The 24,545-nt window shown below is 38.3% G+C and overlaps 1 protein-coding gene across 4 annotated transcripts; it reads right to left on the bottom strand.

The window, feature by feature from the left end:
• Window positions 1-165: 165 nt before the first annotated feature.
• pds5a (PDS5 cohesin associated factor A) lies at window positions 166-24,040 on the bottom strand. 4 transcript variants are annotated; one of them, XM_028017187.1, is made up of 33 exons: window positions 23,891-24,040; window positions 22,885-23,037; window positions 15,037-15,240; window positions 14,674-14,760; window positions 14,436-14,533; window positions 13,691-13,817; window positions 13,179-13,259; window positions 12,902-13,042; window positions 11,950-12,065; window positions 11,596-11,690; window positions 11,352-11,497; window positions 10,909-11,060; window positions 9,777-9,890; window positions 9,475-9,556; window positions 9,337-9,385; window positions 8,638-8,777; window positions 8,305-8,420; window positions 7,697-7,802; window positions 7,432-7,592; window positions 5,811-5,934; window positions 5,541-5,699; window positions 4,852-4,920; window positions 4,242-4,378; window positions 4,022-4,145; window positions 3,682-3,886; window positions 3,376-3,490; window positions 3,160-3,292; window positions 2,864-2,983; window positions 2,349-2,414; window positions 2,030-2,178; window positions 1,868-1,937; window positions 1,528-1,787; window positions 166-694 (listed from the first exon to the last, which is right to left on the bottom strand). In XM_028017187.1, exons 2-33 carry the CDS (start codon window positions 22,996-22,998, stop codon window positions 691-693), a joined length of 3,864 nt encoding a protein of 1,287 aa, XP_027872988.1. In that variant the 5' UTR covers window positions 22,999-23,037; window positions 23,891-24,040; the 3' UTR covers window positions 166-690. The 4 variants fall into 4 exon arrangements, with proteins under 4 accessions (XP_027872988.1, XP_027872989.1, XP_027872987.1 ...); XM_028017188.1 differs by lacking the exon at window positions 23,891-24,040 and having other exon boundaries at window positions 2,349-2,411; window positions 22,885-22,998; XM_028017186.1 differs by lacking the exons at window positions 166-694; window positions 23,891-24,040 and adding an exon at window positions 23,700-23,839 and having other exon boundaries at window positions 1,524-1,787.
• Between the last annotated feature and the right edge of the window lie 505 nt (window positions 24,041-24,545).

Below are 24,545 nucleotides of genomic sequence, written 5' to 3' on the forward strand. Positions count from 1 at the left end.
ATGGACTGAAGTATTGTGGCAGCAAACCGAACTTGCCCCACAGGAAGGCCGTCAAAAAGCAACTAGAACTTTTTAATCCGCCCTTCTGATGCCAATCACTTAAACAGTTTATAAAATCTGTCCAACGCATTCAATGTCACCTTAAATTCCTGCAAAGTAACTCACATTTACAAAGTTCTTTTCTTTTTTTTTTACTTTTGTGTGTATTTACAAACTCAACTGGTGAGCTGAAAAGAAACCCTGCAGTCCAGACACGAAGGAGGAAGACATCAAGACTCAAACAGCAGAAGATGTTGGGGTTTTTTTTGTTGTTGTTTTCCCAGGGAATTTAATAAGCAAGAATCATTATCAGATCAAAACGCTTGTAAAATGTCCATCCCAGTTGGTTTTATTTTTTTTCTTCTTAAAAATGGCTCCAAAAAAGAAGCGAAGAGCAACAAACAAAAGGGGGGGGGATAGGTTTCTGAATAAGACCTACATACAGAGCTTCAAATCAATGACTACAGGGTGTTTAAAATCTCCTAGTATGATGGTGTGTATGTGTGTGCGTGCGTGCTTGTATATTGTGTTTATGTCGAAGGTCCATAATATCTCCAAGAAAACTGTAAGAGTCAAAGGAGCTTGTGTGTAGAGTTGAAGGTGTGACGATTCAGGCCCGTCCTCTACAGTCTGGATTTCATCTTCGCCTCTTTACCTGAAAAAAATAGCAAATCTCCACATCAGAACATGTTTTATATTCAAGTTTTTTTATGCTGGCTTGTGCATTTAAAGCAATAAAATGGGGATCTAGCAATAACTGCAAAGCAATCATTTGATTTTTACAGTTATAGTGAGGCCTGTCACATTAACAAATTTTGCAAGTTGATAAATTTTCCCAGAAATGATTGCAATAAACTATAATGCTGTTATTTTGAGACCATTTTAGAGTAATAGCATTGTAATGGCAGAAAACATTCTCAAAGATCAATAATGATCACACCAGTTCCCAGTCTGATGTTTGTGGTGATTTTACATTCTTCAAATTGTTTAATGAACTTTCTCCATTTTCCAAAAAAGGAAATAAAAACAAACATGGTGGATCTTTGGCATGTTTAACATACTATTGTCTGAATTTTCTCCAAATGCAGATTTAAATTTATGCCAGCAGGTGGCATAGTCTATCATGGAAAACATGCTGTATATGAACAGCAAACTACACTAAAATATATTATGCTTATTGATATTTTCCCAAAGTAAATCTGTTAACTTCAAGACATTAGCGTAGCATTCCCGCTTCATACATTTACTAAAACTAGATATCTCACCAGAATAGCCAGTATCATAATTGGCTTCTCTTTCAGTGATGACATTTCTCTGGATGCATTTAATTTTTCATACTCAAAAATGAAAACTTCGTCCATTTTGAAATACTACAGAAAAACAATCAAAAAAGACCAACTACAGGAGGTGTTATTCTATCAGAAAATAAATTGGGTGTGTTTTTGATTTCCTTTAATTGCAGGATAAGAAGTTGAGTTCTTCTGTTACCGCTGCAAGTCGATCTGTCTCTTTGTCCCCTCGTCACTCTGCTGCTGCGACTGCTTTGACATTTTGACGTTGATGGAGTCTGTGGTGGTGTCGGACGCTCTCTTCCTGCCTTTGCCTCCTCCGCCTCCTGCTGGTATTGCTCCGGCTTCCTTCAGCGCTGCTGCAGCAGCGGCTGCTGCGGCTTTGGTAGGACGGCCGCGCCGTCTCACAGGTGATGCCTCTATCCCAGCGTCGGTCACTAGCTTCTGACTCGGCTCGTCCTGAAACACACCGAGTAAGAAGTTGAAAGAGAACATGGCTGCTGGTGGAGAGGTGAGAGGAGGCTTCTGTGCGAGTTTACCTTCGTCTCTTCTTTCTTGATGACCGGGTTCTCGTTGTTCTCCTGTGCTCGACTTTCTGACGAGTCGGTGCTGTTGTTGTGTTAAAACCAAGCAGATGAAACACTGTTACTCTTTGCTTTGTAGTGTGAGCAAACAGATGCTGTGTGTGTGTGTGTGTATACCTGTTTTTGTTGTTAGCTGAGACCAGTGGAGACGAGTTGGTGCTGGTGTTACTGGTCGTGTCTGACGCTGTAGTGGTCTTCTGGATGATCCTCCGACCCGGAACGGTCAGAGTTTTGTTGACAGTCGCCAAAACTGGAGCTGGTTTGGGCTAAGTAAGAAAATAAGTCAATATATAAAATAACTGGATCAGGTATCAATTCATGTGGTTATTTTTATTTTTAATCGATTTTTATTGCAAACATACAGACTAGTCTGTATGTTTTTAAGTTAAACTGTCATTGTACTGCAACAGTAATAATACTCATGTTGTGAGTTTACCTTTCCAGTTAGCAGCATTTGTCTCATCTCTCCTGTCAGGTACTCCTTGTCGTTTTTAAACTCCTGCTATTAAAAAAAGAACAACGGGTTATGCTCAATAAGACCCCAGAGGAGAACATTTTGTTTCTGCTTTTGAAATGAGAGATTTTAACACCAGAAGAAGAATTAAAGTGTAATGAAACTAAAGAAAATAAACAGTTTAAAATAAAATATCTTCCTGCATTCAGGTTTCCTACACAGGCCAAGGAACCTGGTAGAGTGAGGAATTTGATTTTAAGTACTTTAAAGGTTTGGGTATTATTCATCTGATTACCCATCCATCTATCAACCCACTCAGTTTTTCAAGTTTCATATGCAAGACCTTTCTACTGTAGAAAAATCGGAGATAAATTCCGAAACGTGTTTATTTTTACTTCAAAAAACAGAACAAAGGCCTGAAAAAGTTTGAGTGAGGAAAAGCGAGGCAATGTAGCTGACCACAACATTTGCCGAATGTGTGAGAATGTATGTATTGCCTTGTCTTGTACGAGGAAGAACTTTGAGGAAAGGACAGGCTCTTTCTGACAGTCCAGGTGACAAGCGGTGCTCTTGTTGGCGATGACGAAGAGAGCCACATCGCACACAATATAAAGCTTCTGCAAAAAGAACGACACGACAATCACTGATTCGCTTCAAAAATACGACAACATCCTTTCTGTGTTTGCCATTTTCTACGCTGCATCATGTAGATACAATTGCAAATGTATTTCATTAGGATTTTATGTAATAGAAAAACAAAGTGAAGTGAATCCTTCTGCAAAGAGCTGCGTACCTCATTGGCCTTTGCATCTTCGGGACACTGAGCGTCTTTCGTTTGTTTGATGTTCTCAACCATCTTCCTAAGAAATGCGTGACTGTTGTTCTCATTCTTGGTCATCAGAACTTCCAACATGAACCACAGACACCTAACGAAGGAAAAGAAGTTGGTTGTTTTTTTAGTACTCATTATCTAACTTTTAGATGTACTCAATTAGAAGGGCAGCCTCACTCTTTGATGTCTTTGAGTTGTTCATATTCATGTGGTTTTGTGAAATCAGGGTCGTGGGCCAACAAGTGGATCATAAATGGAACCACGTACTCAGGAAGAAGAGATACCAGTTTTTCTGACGAGAGAGAGTAATTTACATTAGAGCGAATATGTTTGTAATTTATTGGAAAGCTCTAGTGTGATTTCTAGACATGAGGTAATCACATCTACTTAAAGCAATCTGATTTAAAAAGGATTTTACTCTTTGATCTTCAATTCACCTGACGCTGCTATAGGAAGCCGCCATGTTTCTGCATGAACACTCACCCTGAGCGAGGGGGTTCTGTTTGATGTATTCCCTGCGGACGGAGATGTTTTTGAGCAGGCACTGTCGGGCGTGGGCACGGCGCTCCTTCACCGGGTCCTTGGCACACAGAGCGAAAACGGCCAGGTACTCCAAGGGCAGCAGCAGTTTGACGAGAGCTAAGTGCAACTTCTGAGCAAAGATCTGACGGACCTGGTAGCACTCATCCTGGCAGAACAAACGAGATAAACACCAGGTGTGAACTTAGCAACTTAAAAGATGACTCTCACTAATACATTCCAGTTGTTTCTCTTAAATCAGATAATATTTGAAATAAATAAATGTCCTGTAGGTGAAACTGACATTGATGACAAGGCCACAGAGCTGAAACTGCTCAGGTGTGATGATTTCATGGTAACATGGCTCTTGAGCCAACTTCATGATGGCCGAGCCGGCAGCCAGCCTCAGGCGGGACATGTCCGATTTACTGCAACACAGGAAGCGATGAGGGAATAAACATCGCTTTTACTCGCTCTTACACACACGAGTAAAAGCGAATCTGTAACAGATAATTCAGAGGTACCTGATCTTCTTCTGCTCCGTGAGGTCGCCCTCACTAACCAACATGGCCGACAGCAGCCGGAGGGTGGAGTTGGCCGATTTGGATTGGTTGTTCTTCATTCCTAGTAACCAGCGTACCAGGAGCTTGATGGCCTGAACCTTCAGGAACAGGAAGAACATCGTTTGTCATTTCAGGCCACCAACATGTTCCAGAAAACAACAACAAAAAAAACTATAACTTCAAAACCACTAAAATGTTCTTTCACACCATTTCTACGGTTTCAAAATGTTTTAATGATCTGAACAAAATCAGTTCCTTCAGCTGTGTGAAGTAAAGAATAACACAACAAATTAACAGCTACTTAGTACAAAAATAACAGCAAATATTAACAGCATTTTATATTTTTACAATTTGTAGCATTTTATATTTTATTTTTATTTTTTATTTTATCTACAACTACTACTCAGTGGTAGTTGTTATTGTGTCTTGTCTCTATGCTGTAACTGCGAAGTAATTTCCCTGCTGGGATGAATAAAGTACTTCTATTCTATTCTAAATGAATTTTGAACTTTGGTGGTCTTTGAATAATTAATATCAAGAACAGAACATACATATTAGAACATCCTCTTACCTTTGCTAAAACTTCAGGTGAGACTTCCTCATCTGCGGACCACAGCTTCCCGTTCTTGTTCCCTACCGACTGAACACACAAAGATGGTCACAAAAATCTGATTTTATGTTTTCTTTGTTCAAACTGTGGCTCTTAAAAGTTTACACAACCTTGCTAATAAGTTGGGGTTTTTTGTGGTGGAAAGAATCTGAGTTTAAAAAAATATTATCAATTAAACTATAAGTAATTTTTGAACCTTTTATACACAAAGTGATATATGCTGGAAATTTAACTGAAAAACACATTAGAGGGAAAACTAAAATAAAGGTATCAGTCAGAAACTAATCTAAGAGGTGTTTCAAGAACCCAAGAAAGAGCCAAGAGGCTGAAATTCCCAGCAACCTTGTGGAACAAAGTGTTATCTGATAAAACCAAAGACAAACTTTTGGACCACACATCTCCAAAAGAACCCCATACCTACTGTGAGAGACTGGCCAAGTTTAACATATATGTTTTTCATTTGAATTGTACAGAATAAAAATACACTTTTGAGATCCACTACAGTTCAACAACCACTTCAGGTACTTGTAAGTGTTCACGTTTCTTCCTTACTGTCGATAAATACCCACAGTGCATACAGCACCAGAGGCCTCAAACAAAGTCCATGTGTAATTCCTGGATGTTAAAGTTCAAATGTCAGCTCCACAAACCCTGTCGTTCATCAGCAAATCCTTGACGATGAAGTTAGCCACGATGGATTTCATTGGTGAGGCGAACTGATCTGGAGCCAGCATGGATATATGACCCAGAGACACAAGCGGAGTGATGAGCTGCTCGGGAACATCTGCGTTGAGACTGCGAGACAAAGGCTGTGGGTCAAAGAGGAAACTGTTAGTTAAGAAACACAGATTCAGGTAGAGAGGACAGGAGTAAATAATACACTTGAGATTGTAATTAATCATCAAGAAGTGTTAGTCTACCTCAAAAATCTGGGCCAGTTGCACTTCCTTGTTGTTGAAGATGGCATGAATGCAGTGGACAGCCTGCTTGGCCTGGTGAGGCGTGCCCCGCTTGGCTTTCTGATGCAGGATGGGAATCAGAGTTCTGAAGAAAACATTACAAAAAAATGCATTATAAGTGGCAAAAGAACTGAAGAAATACTTTACAATAAACACAAAACCCTTCATTCTGTGTTAGCGATGCAAAGATTTCAGACTCGACTTCCAAGACCAGGAAGTCCTTCATACTTTTTAAAAAAATATATAGAACTATAGAAATTCACTGGAAATTCAGAGCACACATATTTCTACAGTGGTTAGGCTTAAATGGTGGGAGATAGGAAAGACAAGGAAGGAAGAGAGAAAAAGAAAAAAACCTGAAAAATAAAGAACGAGAAAAAGTGTGAGAAAGAGAAGGAAAAAGAAAGTGTGAAAGAAAATGAGGAAAAAGTAATTGAGAAAAAAGAAAAAGAAATTCAGAAGGAAGGGAGGATAGGATATAAGACAAGGATAGAAAATGAGGACACAAGGAAGGAGAGAGTATGGACAGCAAAGTAAAGAATGGAACTAGAAGAAAGGAGAGAAAAAAGAAGAGTAGGACACAAAGGACAAAAAGTCAGGAAAGAAGGAAAATGAATGAAGGTCCAACACAAGTATTGGAGGGAAGAAAAAAGAAAAGACAAGGATGAAAAGAAGAGAAGGACAAACAGAAGAAAGTAAGCTGTAGGAACCCCGCCATTCAGAACAGGTATAAATCTAAATTCTTCTGAAATGGCCTTATGGTGAAATAAAGGCTGAACAATGTTTTTCAAAGTGAATATATTTCTACCGACTTGAAATTTATACCAGTTGTCGATAGCAACCAACGTCAAACAAATCAGTCCATATATTAGTTCTGTGTAATGAAGTGGAATTGTACAGAGAGGACGTATGGAACACATGACCAAAACAAATTCCTGCTGCGTTCATGCAAATCAATACCAGCTGGTTTAACATGGCAGCCTGTGACAGGTTTCTAACCAGCAGCACACTGCACAGGTTAAACTGCTGGGACATCTGGGTCTGGATGTCTCAACATAAATAAACACCAGCAGCAGTCATATAACGGAAGGAAGGAAGAATGGAAAAATGCACCTTGATGTTCCTGATAGGAATCTGAAAATGAAACAAGTGGGGATTTCCAAGGAAGAAAATAGTCCCGAAGACACAACCAATGAAACCCTGATTCGGATTCAAGAGAAAGAAAGTAAAACTGATAGACTGACCCAGTCAGTCACCTGACACGTTCAAACTGGACGCTTATGGAAAAAACCTGATCAGATCAGAGAGCACAGAACGGTTCCCGAGAAAAAAAAGTATGTCATGAATTTATATAATTGTGTGTTTAAAAGCTAATCCCTGTGTCACTTCATTTTATTTACTGATTTGAATAAAAAGGCTTTACTTTCTCTGTACAACTCAGGTCATTACCAACATCTGGGGTGAATTTCATGTCAACAAATATTAGAATAAATTCCCAAAGAAAATCGTTGACGTGTTCAGTACTTCTTTTACCAGATGAACATCAAAACATCACAGTCTGTGCCTCTTGTACATCTCTTACGATCTTATCTGCTGCAACTCCGTCTCGATCTTCTGGCCAGTGTTACGGAAAATCTGAATGGCTGCTTCTGCCACTTTGTCGTCCTCCATCTTTAAACACTGGAGCAGAGACTCGTAGGTCTCGGCTGAATGGAATGCTGTGGGGTGTGTGAATGACAGGACCTGCAAGGATAAAAAACATTTGAACATTTTTTGATTAATAAAACTTTGCTTTAGGTTTTGTTGCAGTTTAAGAAAACTCTAAAAGTTAATTTTAGTATTTATACCTTAAGCAGCTCAAGACCAGAGCGGATCGCTGTGTCCGGGGTGACGCCTTCCTCCTCATCATCAGCTGTCCCCTCGATAGACTTATTTAGCAGCTTTACCAAAGCACTGTAGGGAAATTAACAAAATAAAACTGTTGAATTATGTTAACATATCTCATAATTTTATGGGGACCAGGTGAAGACTAAAACAGCATAGTTTAGTCAGTGTGTGGTCTCTCATAGTATTTTTCCATAAAATAAATGGGGGGGAAAAAAACCAAGAGTGGAACCTGCTGTTTTCTATCACCACCACTAGGTGGCTCAGTAAATGAGACGGATCTGTTAATGGACCAGCGTTACACAATACCAAATACAGAGCATTATGAAGCCGTCTACCTTAACTAAGTGCTTTGAAGCACTTGGTTACTAGGTAAATCTATTTTAGTTCTCTCAATGAAAATTAACTCATTTTAATGTTTTCAGGCACAATTTACCAACTCATTTCAATTATGCAACATCTTCAATTAGAAACTACTTATAATCACCTGTTTTATTGAAGTTTGAAAGCTCAATTCATTCTATGTGTCAAAATAGAAAAAAATATTCTCATTCTAAGGAATGTTTCTGACCTGATGGCTTCAGAGTCGATGTGAACCGGGGCGATCCGCTCCAGCAGGAACTTGACCATCTCTAGGAACGGATTGGTCGGCTGTTTGGGGAACGTCAGCTTTCGAGTGATCTCCCTCTGCACAAAACATCTCATGTATTAGCTTCAAACTATCGTTTTCAGATATTAATTTGTTATAAAGTTCGGCAGTGATGAAACAAGTTAGCCTTTTTGTTACTAAGTTGGACCCCAAGCCCTAACACTTGATTTGCATCACACCTGCTGACGTAAACAACTGAGTTGTGTTAAAAATGTAATTTGTGTGCAGATTTAAGTATGCCTCGTGCTCCCTCACCACACAGATCTCCGCCTGCTTGCAGGAGCATGTTGGACTGATGAGCACCTCCAACTGGATTCTGAGCTTCTCATCCTCACTCAGAACCTGATTAAATTTCTTCATGAAGTCCTGAGCCTTTCCAGCATCCGGCAGATTCTCTGCAAACACCAGCATCACATTAAAATTATGATTACGAAAGGTCATATATTGAAATTGGAAGAAAGAAGAAGAAGAGCACACCTACGATAAAGGAGTGGACTGATTTTATATATAGTATTTTGAATTGAAAGAAAAACTTTTTGACTGAGGTCACAAGGAGTGCGTTTTGAAAACCACAGGTCAAAATGGTTGAATTATATTCAAAATGTCAGAACTGATTTTATAGATTTTTTAAATTTATTTTCCTTTTCTAGCAACTTTGGTGTGGATTATGCCTTATTTAGAATGATGGTGAACAATAACTGTGACATAATAACATCCAGTGCCTTGCAAAAGTATTCCTAACCTAGAGACGAGCTGAAAACAAATACACAGCCAACTTTTCAGAAATTGCATTTGTAAAAGTTCAGAAAACCCTAATATTATTATTACACTTCACATTATGCATTACTGTATATTGGTCAATTGTATAAAATACATTGAACTGTGTGGTTATAATGTCAAAAGGAGGTTTTGTAAGGCACAGTGTGTATTTGTGTCAGTTTATGTCCAACTTACTTGCGATACTCATGAGCTTCCCGAGCATCGCGGTGTTATTGGCCTCCGACTAGCGAGAGGGGAGAAGAAAACATTATCCTACTTAATTTTATACAGCCTGAAAATAAAAACTGAAAGACAAAGGAAGCATCTACCCACCACTGGCAGCTTGTGAAGGTCGAGCAGCTCTTTTACGAGACTTCTGAGCATATTCTGACACTTCCACATTTCGTTTAGAGCCCTGAAAAAAAAGGCCAGTGAGAAAGAGAAATTACAGCAGAGAATCAATAGACGGTTCTCATCATACAGACTTGCTGCGCTATCAGTGAGGTATTTTCCAGACAGTTTACTTGTAATTTTAGATCAATATTAACGTACAATACTTGCACGTATGAATGTGTCAATGTTTGTGTAGTTTCCACAAACTGTGTAGACGGAGAAAATGCAGAATATTTACTCACTTTACAGCGTTAGTGTCCAGACAGGAATAAAGGTAGTAGAGGCATTTCATCTTCTCCTCTGTGTCAAGACTGTGAGGCACCATGTACTGCGCAAAAATCTTCTCCACCAACAACCTGAAAGAGGAAAGTTTCAATTCATTCTTTAAACACTGAAAATAAAACAGGAAATAATTTGGGAGAAGGAATTTAATCTCTAAATGTGCGACACTGACGTATTAAAAACTTTACAGTGATATTTTATTGCAGTAGCATTTCCTCACAGAGACAAATCTTTTATTTATAGGGGGGAAATTCAACTTTAATGAGTTGCCTGCTTTACTTTGTATAGCCAATGGGACAACATTACTGTACCATTTCACAAGGCTGAAACACAGATACAAAATGATCTTCGACCGCTGACCGATATCTCTACTTCTCTTTTAAGCTCAAACAGGTTTTTCCATAAAATGTAACTTTGGTGACAGAAATAGCCAAAGAACAGCTGATGTATCTGATGAACTGTCTCTGTGCTAGTTGTTATGGAGACTTCAGGTCAAAATGCCTCTCAGTGAGATTGCTTTCCCTTCCTTAGCCTCTCACTCGCTGCTTCTAGTGGAGTGACACATATGGGTTCTTGTTTGTCATATTTATATGATTATTACATTTTCTAATTATTCCTCTGACTGTAAATTTAAGAACAAATCTTCTAGTAGCCATGTCTTAAATTAATTGAGATCCACACACAACCTTATTTAAATGCCATGTTCTCTAGTCTTTCCCATTGCGAAGAGGAACTAAGAGTAATGGGCTTCAGTGTCATGATAGGCTGACCAACAAAGTAAAATGTGCTGATATTACAGGTTAATTTAATATATATATTTTTTTATTAATTAAGCTATGATACTGTAAAATAAAAGGAACTAGTTTTAAAGCTTTAAACAGAGAGGGGCCATAGCTGCAGAGATGTCAGGTTATTGATATTTTAGTAAATTATCAAATTACAACAACGTTTGTGATTTACAAATGTGTCTTTTTTTATACATATTAGAGACATATTAACACACATATGTGCCAAACTAATTATAAATACATTAATTCTAGTCCATTTGTGCAGTATTAAATAATTTCATGTACACTGTGTGTTTGTTCTCACTTGTCATCAATGCTGTTCTGATAGTAGATGTGCAACAGTTTGTCTTTGATCCAGCTGATCTTCTGGGCCGACTCCTTTCCGGCCTCGTGATGCAGACAGTATTTCTTATAAAGCTGAGCCAGGCCCATCATGGCCTCTTTACGCACACGCCACTGCAGAAAGAGGAAAAAGTTAACATTGACAAGGGAAATGATCAAACTAGGATATGAAAATCACAGGAAGGGAGATAATCTTGTGTTTGTAATCAATAAAATATTAACACCTTGCACATTAATGTGGATATGTTGTGATTTCAGAATGTGAATGATTCGTACAGATCTCCAGGATAAATTGCTGCATTTTATGTCGATTATTATTGTTGATCTAAACAAATAAACCCCAAATGAGTAACAGCTGTGTTACTACTACAATGAGTGAACCATTAAGTGGTTTAAATTTCCTACCCTCTTGTCCAGCGTCCTTTCCCGCACGAAGCCCAACAGCTGGTCATTGACCAAGTTCAGGTCTTTCTTTCCAGCATTGATGATGGTGACGATGACATCATGTCTGATGGCTTCCTCTGGGTCATGAGAACGCACTTTCAAATATTCTGGACAAAAACAAATAAATAAGTGAGATAGGACATTGCTTTCAGTTGAACGATGGAGCCATCAACAACAACCCGAATGAATCAGAAGTATTGCCCACCTGTGAGGTCTTTCGCCAGGTCGGGGTGGTTCATAAGGCAGTGGCTTGCGAATTTTACACACTCTAATCTGACCGGTACGTGGATGTCGTTGAACCTATAGAAGAAATTAGTCCCATATAAATAAATTAAATAAAGAAGATTTAGTTCAAAGAGAAGAGGGTAAAAAATAAAGAAATCTGCACAAATATAAAAATTACTTATTTAGTCTGTTAGGAAGGAATATAAAAGGAAAGTGTTGCATGTCAGTCAAGTTCCTCAATTCCTCTATAAACTCTCTTACATTGATATGTTTGTAAATCTAACTTCAGATACATAAATCTCTTTAACAAATGGTCAATGCTGAGATTGCTCACCGTCCTAAGAAGCACTGCCAAAGCGGTCTGTTCTGTGATGCTAGCTCTGAGTCTTTGGCTCCAAATAACTTCGCTAGCAAACGTACAACAGCCAGTCGCTCCTCTCCGTCGTTGCTCTGTAACAAAAATCGCACGCCATCCTTTAATATTTTTAATGATATTTTTAAAACTCGACTTTGGTTCCACGCTGCAAACAGCATAACAAAAATTATTGCTAAATAATAAATTTACTATATATTGTGCAGTTCTAGTAAGAAGGTCAGATGAGATCAAAATTGTCTGAATAATCTGGGCTTCATACAAATAAAACCCTGAAAAAGCGAATCCCTATAGTGAAGTACGGTCAGGGGACAATTAGCACAAAATGATACAGAAAAAAGATGGGTGATACATTGATTTTTTTTTTTTTTTTACATATCAACATTTTCCATGCTTTTTTAACCAGCAACAAACTTCCAGAAAACTGCATATCAGCTGAAAAACTGAGTTCATTTAAATCAAGGCTAAAAACTCTTTTGGTTTGCCTTTGATTAATAATAAGTGCAACATTAATAAATAATTTGGAATGCAACTTTTCATTACTTCTCTTTATTTTGCCACGGTAACATATGGTTATTTATTTATTATGTTATGTTTTTATCACTTTGAATTGACTTGTTGATGAAATATGTTATACAAATAAAATAAGTATATGTTTGTGAACATATCCTTCAAACAGTGTTTCACCACCAGAGATGGATAAAAAAAATCTTTTTACCAAGGAAATAAGTTCTGGATCAAAGAGTAACAATATGAAATACAGTTTCTCTGACAGAATCACAGTCTATCAAAAATCAATATTACTCAAAGAAACTAAAATAAAATCAGAAGGGAAAATTATATAACTGTAAGGTTGATGTTGGTTGGAGATGAGGTATTGTTGTTGTTTTTTGGAGTGCTGCACGGTGTTCACCTTTAGCTTGAACTCCAGCTGAGGCATGACGGAGGTCAGCAGCATGGGGTCGATGGCAAACAGCTCCTGGATGAGGTCGAAGACGTGCTCTGATAGGTCACTGACCGAGGACTTTCCCATCACTAAAACCTGATTGAAGAACTGTGGGAGAACATGAAAGCACAGAGCAAGAGAATCGGACGAATACATTGATAACGTACTCTACAACGTCATTAGAAAAAGAGAATTACAGAAGAAAACAAAGGGAAAAAAAAAACAAAAACAAGCAGCTTCTCACGTTTGCAATGCACGCCTCAATGGTTTGGACCGTTCTCTTCAGGAGAGTCTTGGCGAGGTCGTACGCTTGCTTGTTCAGATTCTGAGTCAGCAAAAAGATGAATAAATAATTGGCATAACTATCGCAAGAAGTGTTTGCTTAAATTTGAAACCAGATTTTCTAACTTTTTGTCTGCATGTTATAACTGCCTTTTGTTTTTATTACAAGATTTCTATCATAAAAAGAATAAAATAAGAGAAGTTTTAGAGAGAAACCACAGAGAGCTGGTAAAAACGTTTTTCATGGTCAGAACAGAAAACAATTAAAACTATTGCAAAAAAAATTAAAGAAATAAACTAAAAACATATCAGTGCCTCTCATTTACCTATTTAACATAGTTCATGTTCTATTCAATATTTAGGTATTTTAATGTTATTTGAATTCTGACATACATAAGTAATTCTTTCTAATTTAATGCGGAAAAGTAATCGTGCAATATGTCACAGCGTGCAGTGGTGTGACCGCAGACTCGCCTTGTGTGCAGGTATGAGATTTATTAGGATTGTGTCCAGCAGCTCCTGTGTGACTCCGTCTCCCTCCATGATGATAGAACTCATCAGATCCATCATGTGCATCTGCACCTTCTGGTTGTGGCTGTTGCTGATGAGCAGAGGAAGACACCAGTTCTGACACATTAATGCCATTTATATCGCAACAAGGCCCACTACCTCACACCTGTCCAGTTTATCAGTTAATAATGTTATAGTAAAATGTAGAACACACACCGATGAGCCAAAATGTTCAAAACAAACTCTTTCATCAAATATAACGTTTTTTTGTGCTGCCAAAGCAGCTGCTTTTGGTCAAACTGGTGCAAACCAGCTGCTATTTTATAGCTTGGAAATCATCCATGGAAAAAATGTGCAATTTTATGAACCAGAGAACAAGATGTGCTGTTTACTATGCATTAAAATATACTTCTTAATCTTTTGCTCCTTCACTTTAAAAAAAAAAGTACATTATTGTGCAGTGTGTATTTCTAGTTTGATGATTTTGGGCTACATGAAAACAAAAACAAACAAAAAATAAGATTTAACACCATTGTTCTGCATCGATTGCAGATTCCCCGAGGGTAAAAAGTGATTTGTGAAAAGATAAAAAGGGGAGATTATCAGTTTTGTTAAAAAAAAATAAAAATAAAATAAACCTCATCTCACACTCCGGTACCCAGTAGTGCACACTATCTTGTCTTCAAGTTGACAGATGCAACCAACTTACTTTATAACGGAGAAGAGCGTTTTGAAGAGCTGGATGAAAATCTCGTTGCAGTCCTCCAGTTCAAAGCAGATATTGTATGATTTTACCCACGCAAGATTCTGTTGCACAACACAAACAAATACATTGATAAGTAGTAACTTTCGAAATCCAAATGAAACATATTCACTTTAACACAATCTGTAGCAAAGAAACATTGGAATGCTGAAACGTATAAGTGCAGCCAAGGTGAGAGATTTACCTCCAGCAGGTAAAAGTATCGGTTGAACTGAGGGCTCTTGGTGTCTTCTAGTCCTTTTAGCTGTCTGGTGATGAACAGAAAAATGTCCTGGAGGAAAAAAAAGTTTTTTAGCTTCTCATTAAGTCCTGTGGTTTTATAGGGAGCAGGAAGGCTTTACAACGTGGTTAAAAGAAGGTGCACGGATGTGCTACACAACAGTAAAACCTGAACTTTCCTTGGGCCATCTGGCAAATGTGCTCAATTATCCAGTAAACAATGCATGCAGGTTTTAATTATACCCCACCACACGTAAACAGCCGTCATTGCAGCAAGCAGACTTGGATTGATTTACACGAATGAATGATTCTAGAAGATAATTCGGACCTTCAGCTTGTCGTGGGAGGTGTAGGGAGCTTCAGGAGCGTATATCCTGAAGATATCAGCCAGACAGCAGGCCACCAGCAGCCGAACGTCTTTATTAGGGTTCCTTAAGAAGAACTCGGAGGCAAGATGGAGCGCCAGACCCAGATACTGCTGCTTCTCCTCTTCAGAGTCTTGATCCATGTCCATGTAGGTCTTTACCACCATCTGTTAAGCACATCGACAAGGGCGGTCATATGAGAGTCCGTCTAGCCAAGGCTGTTTAAGAGTATTTATGAAATATTTGATTCGTGCCAAAAACCACTGAAACACAGAAGGGAAAAATGCCACTGATGAGTAACTTTTCAACTGTAAAGTGGAAGCTCAATCAGTTACTGGCAAATTATTAATAACATTTTTTAAGGTATTTGTTAGCTGATTTATTGGGTACTTTATATAAAAAAAACCCAGAGTGACAGGCGAGATATTTAAGATTTATAAGCACTTTGAGAATCCTGTGACCAGCTCATTGTTAGTTAGCAGCTCATTCAGAGATTCTTGTTGGTGCTTTGGTTAAGGCCCATTTTTATAGTACTGAACAATATTTGATTACATTTGATCTTCTCTGGTTCAAAATCATAAATACTCAGTGACCAAAACTGAACAAAATGTTTTGACACAAAAAAGTTGTTTTTTTCTTTTGTCTGGCTGCTGTGGATCATCAACTTCAGTGACCTCTACATTAATAATTTTAGTCAAAGTTAATTTTATTATTTTCTAAACTATGAAAGTTTACAACACATTGTAACACGTCTCCTCCCTACAGTCTGCAGCAGAGCGAATGTGTGCCCATGCAGATGTGACTTAAGTCAGCCAATTTCAGCTTCAGTCGCCTGGCTCTTTAGTGTCTGCGCTGCCATTCTAAAAACAAACATGGCCGACAAGTCGTCTCAAAATTGCCTTACGACTTTATACGTTAAAGTTTTTACATTTCTTTCATATTCAAAATGATCCAAGTATGGAAGCATTTCTAAATACCCCATGAAAAACAAATATGTGTGGGTGCTTTCCAGCAGGGAGAGAGGGAAAAATAAAATAAATGAATTATCTACCTTAACTTTTAAAGCAGCTCTCTGTGGTCTTCCCTGCATGCTTGACTAAATCTGCCTGGCTGTGTTAACGTGCAGAAGAACAAGTAGTTTTACTTCCATTTTAATCACATTTAGTTGTGCATATAGAGGGAACATGTAACTAAATTCAAAATTAACCAAGACAAATTCCTGGATCATGTACACTGTTGAATAATGCTATCAATTTTAAAGTTGGTCTATTTAAATTTAACTAAAACCTGTAAAACAAACTTTTTTTTCCTCTTTGGAGCTACACTGATTAAACAGACATTTAATGTTTATTTAATCTCATGTTTGATTTTCTGACTAAAATGTTTTTTTCATTTGTGAATACACAAATAAGGGTTTTATTTTATGTCATCAGGCCGTAGCTGGCGCTTCATTCATATAATCCATTTTATTTTATTTTATTTTTTAGGTTTTATTGGCTCTAGTGGCCTTTATTTGATAGTTAATTGACAGGAAAGTAGGTAATGAGAGAAAGGGAAGACATGCAGCAAAGGTCGCCAGGCCGGGACTCGAACCTGCGACAGCCACGTTGAGGACTAAGGGTTGTGCTTAACCCCTGCGCCACCACAGCACACCCCCATATAATCCAATTTTAAGTGCATTGTAGTACATTAAAAAGTGAAAAGGACAGGAGGGAAAAACCAAACACACTGTATTTGTAAGTAAGAGTTATTTAGCAACTTTCTCAAACTGACTTTTTCATTAAAAAAAAAAAAAGAACAAAACCTGACTGATATGACAGAAACAAACAAACTAAGTTTGGGTTTGTCCCACTGCTGCCCACAGAGGTTTCATTCACACCAGTCCATTGAAATACAATCGTTAGAAAGAAATGCTTCGAGCTGCAACTTCCTCTGTGTGTGAGCTGAAACATGGCTGTGAAGCTCCCAACTGCCTGTTGGTGGGGGATGGGCCAGCAGCTCCAACAGACTGCAGAGCGGCACACTCACCCCTACACCCCGGCATTATGTCCACACACACTCTTATCCTCGCTGAGTAAAGCTCTCAGAACAGAAACTCTCCTGTGGACCTTTTGACCTGGAGAGTTTATGCATCTGGAGTCTAATGCCATTGCTCTGTTTTAGGAGCAAACCAACATTTCAGTGAGCAGATCAGCTAAACATTTGTCCATATTCAAACCACAAAGCCACTTCATGCACGCAACTCTGATAACATCTGAGGAACTGTAACGAAACACACTTTCCTGTGCAAGAATGAGGTTAAAGTGTAACACGGCAACCCTTTTATACCTCAGCAGATGCCATTTGGTCCGTTTGAACTTAACAAATAGAATCGATGCAGTTTTTCCATGAAATTACAAGACTTTCATGTTTCTCTTTAGGCGTCCAGTGCAGAGTCTCTCCCCTCAATGTGAGCAGGATCAGACCTTTGTTTTGAGGACTTTTTTTTGACAACCTCAACAACAGAGGTGTCCATCGGTCAGCTTATAGAAAAAAAGCAATGTGTAAACCCTTAGTGCTCACTGATTACTCATTGTTGTGCGACTAATGACTATTAGGCTACAAGTGTGCACACAGTTTTCCTGATATTTCTTTAAGTAATGTCTTACTTCTAAGAACGTTCCAATCTCTGCATCTGGTTGATCTTTATTTAACCTGCCAGCATTTCTCTTTAAGAGCTGTGATAGAACAAAATACAGCGTTCATAGTGGTTCCTATTGTGCTTGGGGCAGAGTTGGGTTGTTTATAACAAGCAGACAAAATGGTAATGGAGTTTTTAAACCATCTGAAATTTGCAATTAGAGCTAGCAGAATTACTAAAACAGGTTGTGTGTTTTCCTCTGAAATTGTACCTTCGCTAGCCACTTTATTAGGCACACTGAGTAGATTTAGACATCTAGACATGGTGAACACAACGTGTTAAAGGCCAAACTGAATGAATTTGAAGGTGGTGTGGTTGATACAACTGATGCTTAAAACACAACATGTCTAACCTCGAGGTGTTGCAGATTTCAGAAAACTGAGCTTAAAACTCAACACAAGCTCACCAAAATTGGGCAGAAATGATTAGTCTTAAAGTCAGCTGAACCTTCAAATTTTAGGGTCAGAATTTGGTGTAAAACAACACAAAAGCATGGATCCGGTCTGCACCGTGTCAGTTGTTCAGCTACAACCAGAATGAGAATTTTCATCTCTCCTCCTGACCACCTCTTCTGATGGCTGCTTCCAACAGGACAGTGAAATATAGCACATACTGTATCTCAAACCATCTCAAACGTGTTTCTTGAATATGACAATAAGTTCACTAGACTTCATCAACACAGACTTTCACAGTTGCTAGATCTCTATTGAAATAGAGACCTCCAGGAGGTGGTGGAGAGTCTGACTTATATTCCAGGTGCAACAAGTCTTTGATCCAAACTTCTCAATTCGGTCCAAAGTTTCTGTGGAATAATTCAGACACTTTCATACATCCACTAAGGCTTTTTTTTTTAAGCCAAGGTGCTCCAATTAAGGATTAGCAAGGTGCAAAGTTAAAAAGAAAAATCTTCCAATATTTTCAAATCCACCATGCTCAACGACAGACTGCTCAGCTTTACTCTGGTCAGCCTTCTTGTTACTTTACACTGAATTAGTCTCTGCAGTTGGAGCTCTGGGCTGAGAACGTTGTAACACCCAAGTAGAGGGTGACTCATTTATTTTTGTTCCAACTACCACTACTATTAATAATTCAAAATGATGTTTGTCTTTGTATCTAATGCATTTAAACACAATGTTAGCATATTCACAAGTGGATATTTCACAGCACAATTTCAATCACTGGTTTAATGAGGTGTAAGCAGCCAAAAAAAGAAAGGAAAGTTTCTAGTTTGAACATTAACTGTGTATTCAACACACACTGTCTGCAGCCATACTGGATTTGAAAATCCAAACTGCTTGGCAATCTCTGCCTTTCCCGGTTGAATTTCCAACTTTATGCTGCATTCTTGTTGTATTTCTGACTGGGAACTTGGAAAACTCCTCCATGCGTCTCCTTCATAGTAGCAACGTCTATACTGAACACATCATGTATAATCACGTCACTGACAGGAAAAGGGTCCGAGTTTTTTTTTGTTTCTCACTGGAAACAAAAATGGTCAATGGTCAGGCTCTGACCAGTGGTCAGGGCCATTTATTTAAACAAAAGAATCTGATCAGATTTTGTTTTTCAAAATTGCAGTAATGACCCTTCCGAACTGATGAACCTTTCCTTTAACGAGGCTCAGTCGGCCACAACCCTAGAATATCAACATTCTCACTTTGCATATTTCCTCCACAGCTAACATCCCATCCAGCTGTTTGCAAATTTGAAGTCAACTGTGGAATGATGCTTTGCGTAGATTGAATGCTGATTGGCTAAAAACACACGCTGGGACATGATAAAAATAACTAACAAAGAAGAAAAAATTAAACTGTCAAAATATGGATTAAGTGGAAAATTTCTGGAAAGATTATTTACACTAAGTTGAACTTTGTCAATTATGACATCAGTAATTTATTTAACAGAATAACAATACTCCCAATTTGCATGCCTAAGCTAGACAATAATCTACTTTAGTATTTTGAATTATATTAGCTGTTAATCTAGCCAGACCAGTGGTTTGTTTTAATGTTATGCCTGTTACTGTATCACAACTTAAAAGCTAAGTCCAGAGAGGTTCCCTTTTCTCTGGAGCAGAGGTTGCTGATATGGGACACCATTTTTTTTTAGCTGTATATAAATGGAGATATGAACAAATTAATCTATGTAATGACAATATGCAGAATTTATTTACAAGTGAAATAGAGCAACCATCGTCATCTGGTAATCTTGCAGTCCCCAGTAGAACAACTGCTTGCTTTAGCTCATCTTAAGCAACCAGCTGCAACAGCAGCAAGAAGTAGTGAACTTGGTGAAAGCAAAAGACTTTCACCCGTTTCACCCGCATCAAAAAATACCAACTTGCAGAATCACAACTTTCCAAAGAGGAAAAAAAGAATTACAACGCCTTATAAAACATAAAAATAAAAGAACCAGATACATGGCAGTTTTAAATCTATATCTTATTTAGATTATGAAAGCCTCAATTGCATCAGCTAGTGGAGAGTTGCACTACTAGACTTATTCTCCTCTGAGAAACTAAAGCATATTGACGATCTCAGATTATGAACCTCCAGCTACTGGCAAACAACATGTACAAAAATATTCGCTTAAAAACTTTCAGGCATCTACTCCTGTTTAAAAAAAAAAGTCTACTTGTACGGTAATTAACTGTGTTTTAGCTCACAAATGAACAAATCAACAACTTAAACACCTAAACGCCCCACAGAACATTTTCTGCTATTCTAAGCAACAGCAACTAAAAAAAAAAAAAACACATTGTGGTTTTCTAAAAGCTTGTGTTGAACACAATCAGGAAAGAAATTTGACAATGTTGTGGAATGTACTTTAGTGTACAGTGGTGATGGATGTTTGCACTGGGTTTCCAACAAACCTTGACTTCGGCTATGAAGCTGTCTCTAGATATGCCAGAAAGAAATTAAACCAACTCCTTCCATTTCAGCTATTTGCACTTTTCTCTACAGCTGCTGATTTTGCAATAAAACAACTTGGCTATAAAGCAATATAGTTCCTTGACAACTTCAGCAAATCATTTTAACCCCAATAAGATGATTTAACATATAGAACATGTTCTGATATATAATCAACAACCTGACCAAATAAAGAAAGTGGATGTACAGCACTTCTATAAATAACAAATTCTGTAATTGCCCCCAGCAAATTCGTAGTTCCTAGGTGGGAGAGAGCAAGACTTGAAGCAGGTAACAATAAGGCTAATCGTACTAAAGCAAAGTAGTTCTGTTTTGTTATGAGCTTTCCAGCCATAAAATGTAATGTCAGTTAAAAAATAATTGAAATAAACAATTTTCAGGCACAATGTTAATCTATACACTAAGCCTGCACAACATCGCATTATCAGTGTGCACAATATTCATACTGCAGGACTGTTTGAACTACAATAATTGTTGGCTGGCTAACATATTCCAAGTGTAATCAACTTGAGTTTTTCATGCTAACATCATTTGTTGCCTACTTCAGAACAGCATTTATTTTCTAAAGGAATGTTGGAAATAAATAAATACAGTAAAATACTGATGTATATATATTTAGTGGAAAACTAACGTCTCCTGATGAGTGACTAAAGTATCCGCATGTAAATAATTTCTACCAATACAGAACATTTCCTGCTTAGCCAGGTTAAAAAAAGTGATTTATAATGTGAGGTGAGGGGGATCCAAATAATTTTTATTTCCTAAATTCCACAACAATGAGCAAAATAATACAAGTTTTATATGTTCATGTCTTCAAAATCAGACATTTACATATACTTCCTCAGTATTTGGTGCTACTGCCCTTGTACAGCATGACTTGGGTCAAATGTTTTGGGTTTTCTTCCACAAGCTTCTCACAATAGTTTGCTGGAGTTCATGTCCATTCCTCCTGTCAGAAAGGCTGCAACTGAATCAGGTTTGCAGGCTTCCTCACTTCCACACACCTTTTCTGATCTGTCCACAACTTCTCTATCAGACTGAGATCAGGGCTGGCCATGCCAAAACATTGACTTTATTGTCCTGAGGCCCCACAACACGATGCGTTACAGCCAAGATGGTGTTCCCAGGCTTACAAGAGAAAGCCTTTTTCATCCAAATGTAACGATCGTCATTATGGCCAAACTATCATTTTATCAGACATGTTTCTAGTTCCTTCGCATGTTTTTTTCTTTTGGAGTAATGGCTTCCTCCTCACTGACTGAACTTCCAGGTCATGTTGATACAGAACACATTCCACTGCAGATGATAACAGTGTATTATCAGCTTCAGCAGCATCTTCAGAATGGCTTCATGTCCTGGGGTCAATCTGCACATTTTGGACCAAAATACGTTCATCACTGGGACACACAGCGGTATGATGGTTGGACATTCCCATCATGTCTATACTTGCGTGTAATTGCTTGAACAGATGAACCTGGCACCTTCAAGCTTTGATAAATGCAAAGAATGAACCAGACTTGTGCAGCCAAATAACTATATCTTGTTTGATTTGTTTAGACCTTCCCATCATGTCAAACAAGAAAGCAGTTTGTTCAAGGTGTGGGCTTAAAATACATGCACCCGGGTGTCTCCAATAAACTCAAAGTGTCTATTAACCTACCATGACATCATGAGGTGGGTTTTTCCTAATAGTTTCATAGCTAGTAATCATTCTGTATTACTAGCTTCTGATTTAAAAGAAATTCATGAATAAATCTCTGACATCATTATTGTGGCATTCAGCAAATAGAAATAGTCTTGGTAGTTTTAACTGATCTAAAATGAACAGTTTGGCCTGATTTTACTTCAGATGGTGAGGAGGGAAAAAAGTGTTTCGTTGTTCTGTGTATGTAAATTTCTGGCTTCAACTGCATTAAAAATGCCAATGGTAAAATAAAGAACTGGAAGTTCCTCCTCATGATGCAAAACATCACAACTTTGTATCAGGTCAAATATTATTGACTAGCATACAACTTGATTATTGATCAGTCTGCATATTCATCACTAACAAAAACAACGGAAAATCTCAAAAGAAGAGAGATTAATAGACTACCAACTAAGGTTTGCAAAGTTAGGGAAGTATTGGTATTGTGCGAGAGGCTGGATGCTTTTGACTGGAATTTGAAGTAGTTTTTGAAAAGTATGAAACCTTATCAACATACCTTCAACCGTTTGACCACCTCATCGTTGCTTATTTTGTCCGTGATCTCCTTCACTCCAGGAGGATAGAAGATCTTTCCGTCCCCCGCAGGCTTCTGCTGTTGCGGGAACTCCATGCTTGTTGATGTACGGTCCACACGGTCTTCTACTGGCCTCTATGGGTCAGAAAACTTAAGTTCAGCACAACCATACTAGTGCACCCAACAAAACCTCGCTTTTCGCATAAATCCAATGCGGTAATCATTACTTTTCCTCGCTACACCGGATACATCCACACCTGTATACAACAGAGCTTTTCAATCCAGCACATTTATTTGATTAAAAGCTATCACTGAACCGGCATTGGGCATATTATTAGCTTGAATGCTAAGATAGCACAGCTAAACATCAGCTGAATATTTTACCCTAGTGTTTTATACAGCACCACAGAGACACAGGAACTAGTTTGACTGCTATTTCAAGAACATTGTATGTATCTGAAGAGCCATGTTGCAAAAGTCGCTTACGAAAAAGACAGTCGGTGTATAGCCACTGCCATACAACAGTAGTTAGCATTTTGCGGGAAGGAAGTGATGTTAGCCGCGCTAACTGGTTAGCCTACTCTACTAGCCTAGGCCTCAAACTATCCAGGTACCCATCACATCTACGTCCACAGACAATCACAGAGGAAGTCAAGTATCCCTTTATCTTTCTTCAAAACACCAACATTCGTGATTGGTCCTGGGATTTACAACTAATGCAACTACTTTGAGAAGTTTAAAAATACAGCAATTTTACTTGTTACAGTCTTTTTCAACTTCCAAGCATCGGTCCTTACAGCCGCTAGTTTACAGACAGGGCTGCTGCCGCTGGTGCTACCGTCGCCCCTGAGCCTCCTCAATCACCAACAACTTGCCCCAACGGATGGATCTGAAAAGCCTAACTATTGCAGAATTAATCTATTTTTAGATAAAAAAGCTAAGACCCAAAACCCGGAATACGCCTCCAGCGGCTCTCTTTAGCATTTACCTTCCAATCGGGCCGTTTTAATTCATTAGTCTGACTCAGAGGTTTAGTTTTCGGCACAAAGCTCTCCGTCCGTGTTCAGTCAATGTGCGAAGACTGGGTGCACAGCGCCCCCGCACGGTCTCAAAGCAGTACTACAACTCCGATGGCGGGAGTCGGAAACAAATAACAGGCGCCATAATCGCGGGTCTGGACTCTTTTTTTTGATGTGTGTCTTTCTGTTTACATAAAATCATAACGTCAAAATAAACGTATTTCAGTCACAACTAAGAGTAACCACAAAGTTCCTGGTAAATTGTTCACACCAGTGTTGCTACTCCTAAAACTATTGAGTCAAGCGGCATTAAAATTATGTTTTGTGAAAACAGCGGCATCCACTGGTGACAGTCATTTTTTAACACTATGGGGTGCGCATCATTTTCGTACCCCGGATGCCCTATTTATGTCCACCCTCGAGATCGGCGGTGTGAAGCGTAAAAGAAGTTGCCTAGAAACTAAAAGAAAAAATAAATACTGTCTCAGATTATCAATATGCTGAAACCATGTTTTAAGTGGTAAGTTGGTGTCATGCAACTAATTTTGATTAATCGTTTTAATATTTTATATTTGCCAAACGTTAACAACAATAGAATGACACACAAATGAACAAAGTCCGCAA

This window comes from Xiphophorus couchianus, chromosome 5 (assembly GCF_001444195.1).
Source record: "Xiphophorus couchianus chromosome 5, X_couchianus-1.0, whole genome shotgun sequence".
NCBI classification, from domain to species: Eukaryota; Metazoa; Chordata; class Actinopteri; order Cyprinodontiformes; family Poeciliidae; genus Xiphophorus; species Xiphophorus couchianus.